Raw genomic sequence first — 5,601 nt, forward strand, 5'->3', positions numbered from 1 at the left:
AAAAAAAAAAAAAAAAAAAAAAAAAAAAAAAAAAAAAAAAAAAAAAAAAAAAAAAAAAAAAAAAAAAAAAAAAAAAAAAAAAAAAAAAAAAAAAAAAAAAAAAAAAAAAAAAAAAAAAAAACAGAAACACTTTTCTCTCCCTGATTTGAAGACTGGCAATGAAAACCCAGCTCTGATTTACCACATAAGAGTGTCAGCAGAACTGCACAGAGCTGAAGGCAGGGACAGGACAGGTTCAGTCTCTGTAGTCTTTTGACTTTTAAATTGCCCTCCCATAAATCCCTGGAACAGAGGCTGCTCCCAGGAATGAGAACAAAGTGCTTTCTTTCCCTGTGGGCAGGGGTGACAGGAGGAGGGAAGCTGCCCTGTGGTTGCAGGTGAGGTGTCCTCTAATTATGTCCTGAAATGCAGCGTGCAAAGCTGACCCCAACCCTCAGAGAAATCACACTGTTCTCTTTTATACAAACATATATTATATACAGCAACCTAAGAATAAAATACCTAAATTTTTAAAAGTCAGCACAGACTGGAAGGCATTTTCCCCCTCCCAGAGAAGGGCAGAGGATGGAACAACTCCTCAGCATTCCAAAAGAAACCATTCTAACCCCCTGTGCTGTTTGGAAGGCAAAGGAGAGAAGACAGGAGGATTTAAAGATAATGGTTTGCTGCCACGAGCCAATTTGTTCTCCTGGCCCAGGACAAGAACCTTCAGCTGGGTAAACAGTGTTTTGTGGCCCAGAGCTCTCTGCCCTCGCTCCTCTGACCCAGGATTATGGATTTGCCAAGTTTCCTGCTCTCCACAGTCAGCTTGCACTTGATCCCAAGGAATGGGTGGCAAGGTAGGCTTAGGGCATCAGCAGTATTCATTATCTTTCTAATCCCTTTGTCATCTGGTTTTTGAAAGAGATTTTAAAGATTTATGGGAGGATAACGACACCAGGGAAGGGGCCAAGGTGTTCAAAGGACAGGTTTATAGAATCACTGAATGGTTTGGGTTGGAAGGGACCCATCCCACCCCCTGCCATGGGCAGGGACACCTTCCACTAGCCCAGGATGTTCCAAGCCCCGTCCAACCTGGCCTTGGACACTTCCAGGGATGGCGCAGCCATGGAATATCCACAGAATCCAGAATATTTGAAAGAACAGATGCTGATATATGTATTTCTTACTAAAGAAGCTGCCAAAACCTGGTATTTCAGAAAAGCAATTTTAAATGGAGGGTTTCTGGACTCAACCCAAGCAAGAGGCTGTCTAGTGAAAATTATCTAAAATATATAGACAGAGCTAAACCATGTATTAATTTCTGAATTGAGTTTTATATCTCCTTCAAGTAATTTTGGTATTTGTCCTTGTTTATGCTGCAGTCTGAGAATCAGCCAGGTAAGAGTGAGAGAAAAGAGAAAGGAGCACCCACCCAGGGAAGCCATTTATCTCCCAGGTCTTCATCTTACATTTTTTCATTTCCATACTAAAAAAAAAATTAAAAATCAATCTTAACTGGGGTGACTGCCCCAGGAATGATTTGCAGGAGATGCAAATGCCGAGTGCTCCCGCAGTGTGTGCCTGGAATCCAAAATGCAGACCATCATTCCCTCTCGGAGCGAACGTGTAGCGAGTTCTGCCTGAGCACCTTTCATTACCAGCCACAATTCCCATTTACAGCTTATTTCAACTTTTATTTGCCATCACACCCATTTACAAGAAGCTGGAGCAGCTGCAAGGGTCTCACCTGTACACCACGGCAGGGATGCGCTTCCAGGAGCGGAAGCTTGCCACGCTCTCCAGCTCCTTATCCGTGATCCAGGCGGGAACGATGATTTCCTGGGGGTAACTGCCACACAGCCTGGGGGGAAAGGGGGGCACAGGGTTGGAAATCAGTGACACAGAGCAGTTACGCCCTCAGCAGTGTAAGAACTGACACTGTTCAGCACCTTCTGCTCATTCGTTTCGCTGCCTGTCAATAAATTCCTCCTTCTCCAGCAGTAAATGGGTAAGGAATGGCTATTTTTTCCTTCCCGGGATTTTTAGAGACCAAGGCAGGGATTCTTCCTGCAGTGACCCCAACTACCAGCTGCGAGGCAGAAGAGGTGTTCCATCACCCACAGGTCCAGCTGGCTGAGCTCTGGGCTGGAACAGGGAGCAGCCACAACACCCTGTCCCACCACATGGGAACAAGGAGCACCTTCCTCTGCTCCAGAGCCCACACAGGACCTTTGTCTGGGCTTTCAGGACCTCAGGAATTGTTTTCTCTTATTTTCAGCACTTGCAAACTTAACTCTTTCAAACCTGTGTCTTTGTAATAAGTTAGAGAATAAGACTCAATAAAAACCAGTTTATAAAAGTTCCAACTCCCCTCTTTCCTCCCATAAGATCCCCCTTTCTTCCCTCAAAATGCTTATTCTCTGACATGTCCTCCAGCAAGCACACCAAAACCTGGGATTTCTAAGCTGAAAAATTTACATCAGCTGATAATATACTCAATAATTAAAAGCATATTTTCTATAAAACAACAAAAAAACCGTAATTCCAATCGGCCTGTATTAAGAACTGTAGAACTTGAAAACAGTGATCTGCTATAAAAAACTTGATGTTTTGAGATGCCATTTGGCTGTGAATCAGCCAAGTACTCACTTGTACTTCTCATTGATGTTGGAAATCCTCCAGGCATTGTTCATATCAAACCCCATCCGCTCCACTTCGTTCTTAAACCTGGAAGTTACGTGTTCTCCTGGGGATCAGATCGGGAGCAGAGGGGGAAAATAAACGGGAAAGAAGAAATTAAGATTCCTCCTTTGCAAAACAGTCAGGAGAAAACAAGCACATCACTGAGGGCAAACCCAGCTGCATTTCCCAGCCTGATCAGGACAATGGCACTGATGGCTCTCACTGATGGCCAACTGCCCGGGAATGCCAAAATTACCAACTCCTGGAAATTCATGTAAAACAGCAACACTGCAAACCAGATCCAAGCACACCAGCAAAAGGAATTTGAATGCGGAGCTTCAGAGAGGAAAAAAATACTGTATTTTATACTTTGTGACGTTCAGAGGAATTTTGTATCAATGAGAAGAATGTGAAGCTCTGGTGAGGGGCTGAGACCTGGAATGTGCTCTGGAACGTGGGCAATCCATGTGGAATATGCAATTCCAGCCCCGGGTTTCCTCTGTGGCTGCAGGCAAGTCCTGTCACTTATCCTGCACCTCAGGTTTCCGTCCATAAATTGGACATTACTGCTCCATGAGTCATGTGGAGATAGGGAGGTAAAATGCATAAATATCAGTCACAGGACCCTCATAAATTCCTGGATTAATACGTTACAGGAAGTGCAATGAGCCTCATTTATTTCCTAGAGACTTCTGGAAAAAGTATCAAAATACAACTGCAAAAATATACATTGGCAGTAAAGAATAACTATTCTGATAGTTATTAAATTCTAGAGAATTAGACAAAAATTTCCAGGTTTCCAGAGCCAAGAAATGTGCTAAATTTAATGAGCATGTGAGCAATACTAAATCAAGTGATTCTGAAAGTCAATCCATTGCCTGTCTCTTTAAATTACTGTATCATTAAATCTGAGGCAGAGCAGCACCCACCAGGGGACAGAAATCTGCTGCAAAATTAATGCTTTAAGGATTACATCTTTCCATTAAATATTTCAGAAAACCCTTAAAGTCCTTCAATCCCCCAGATATCTGCAGATACACATTCAGCACAAAGATGTAAATGCACATGTCTGAAACAATTTTTTACGTGACATTACAGGACGATTAGAAATAAACACCATCAGCTGCTCTGAGGAATGGTCTTTAAAACCTGTGATCCATCTTTAAGGAGGTGGGTGTTTTTTTTTTTTTTTGGATGGCAAATGAGAATACTGGAAATACCCCCCATGAATGCTGCATAGCCCTGGTGGGTTTTAAGAGAAATCTGTAAAACTCCATGAAAATCAAATATTCTGTTTGATTTCTCCCTCTTAATTTTTAGCTCCTGGGAAATCCCAGGTTTTCCTCCGAGAAATGAAACCCCAGCCTTAATATTCTGCCCATTCCTCCTGAAATGCTGGTATTTTAAGAGGCACTTTGGGTCAAGATGGATAATATTTAGAAGCATCCCAATCCACCCTCAAAATCACAGGAAAAACAAGCTGGACATTTTATGGATTTGTGCCTCCTGGCTACAAGAGCTGATCCTGAGCCACAGCTCACATCTCTGTTACATACACTGCTAACATACTTTTTCCCCTGAAGTTGATACTCAGATGGATTTTGAAGCAATTTAGTATTTTTGTCCATATCTGCCAAATAATGGGCTGCTTGGATGTGAGAGAGAAATTACAATGTCTTGGGATTAATTTATTTAATTGCATTCACACTGATTTATCTCAACCACAATTCAGCCCCGTGAAGGAAAATATCCACCCCCAGGAAAAGGCAGCTACAGGAAGATAAAGTTCTGTTGAAGAATAGGAGTTGATAGACACACCTACAAGAAAAAAACCTGACTGGTAGAAGTTTTTAAATAGAAACAAATGCTGCTGCTTCTCTCTGGAAGTGTCCAAGGCCAGGCTGGATGGGGCTTGGAGCACCCTGGGCTAGTGGAAGGTGGAAGGTGTCCGGTACTCAGTGAGGCGTGGAACAGGATGGGCTTTGAGGTTCCTTCAAATCCAAACCAGTCCATGATTCCCTGATTATCCTAACCCAGCCCTGGGCTGAAGTCAATCTGTTTTAGTGAGGAAAAGGACTACAAGGAGACCCAGCAATGCTTCCACATGTCTGCCATCTCCCGTTTCCTGCATTCAGTGAGGAGGGAGAAGCCCTGGGAGTGGAATTGTGCCCTGAGGATTTTTCTGCTGCGTCCCAGTAGCTGCTGAGGAAGTGTGTGATGGGCAGGAACAGCAGCCAAGGAGCTCCTCCTTCACCTGGGTGCTCCCTGTTCACTGCTCTTCCTCAGGCACCAAAGGCATGCCAGTCTGTGCCCAGCTCCAGAGAAACCTCGGGAACAAGGACAGCATCCCAGGAACAGCCTGACAGCTGGGACACTTCCCTCAGGCAGTGAATTGGGAGTGACAAGAGACTGCAGAGGCCTGGAAATCGAATTTCTTATGTTCAAACAAGTGCTACAACCACCAGCATCCCAAGTTTTAGCTTTTATTTACTTGTGGGCTTCCAAAACCCTCCAGCAAGGACGGTACTGCACTAAAATACATCACAGTGCTGTGGCTGTGAATGAAGCTCAGGAGCAGCTCAGGGGGCCTCCCATTTCCTTCCTCTCCTGCTCCTCAACATCCCTGTTGGAAACCACCGTTCCAGGCAGTTACAAAAAACGTGGCACAACCAACACCAGATGGTTCAGACTCAAAGCTGCTGCCGTGGTGAACAAAATGTTGTCAGTATTAAAGAGTAATGAGGAGCAGCTGAGGGCACTTGGTGTGTTCAGCTGGAGCAGAGGAGACTGAGGGGAGAGCTCAGTGCAGTTCCAACTGCCTGGGCAGGGGCAGAGGAGGGGCAGGACTGAGCTCTGCTCTGGGGGGAGCAGGGACAGCCCCCAGGGAATGGCTGGAGCTGTGTCAGGGCAGGCTCAGGGTGGATCTCAGCAAAAGGT

General features: G+C 44.5%; 1 protein-coding gene across 1 annotated transcript in view; it reads right to left on the minus strand.

Moving 5' to 3' along the window:
* LOC114069126 (myotubularin-related protein 3-like) overlaps positions 1 to 5,601 on the minus strand; it is a gene marked incomplete at its 3' end in the record, with an annotated part of 67,391 nt that overhangs the window by 5,415 nt on the left and 56,375 nt on the right. The window contains exons 10-11 of the mRNA XM_027905709.1: positions 2,632 to 2,728; positions 1,730 to 1,843 (exon numbers count right to left, since the gene is read on the minus strand). Coding sequence (XP_027761510.1) covers positions 1,730 to 1,843; positions 2,632 to 2,728 — 211 coding nt within the window. The remainder of the gene's footprint in view (positions 1 to 1,729; positions 1,844 to 2,631; positions 2,729 to 5,601) is intronic.

Source organism: Empidonax traillii, unplaced genomic scaffold, assembly GCF_003031625.1.
Source record: "Empidonax traillii isolate 1590-97213 ecotype Southwest subspecies unplaced genomic scaffold, ASM303162v1 scaffold1197:size200652, whole genome shotgun sequence".
NCBI lineage: Eukaryota > Metazoa > Chordata > Aves > Passeriformes > Tyrannidae > Empidonax > Empidonax traillii.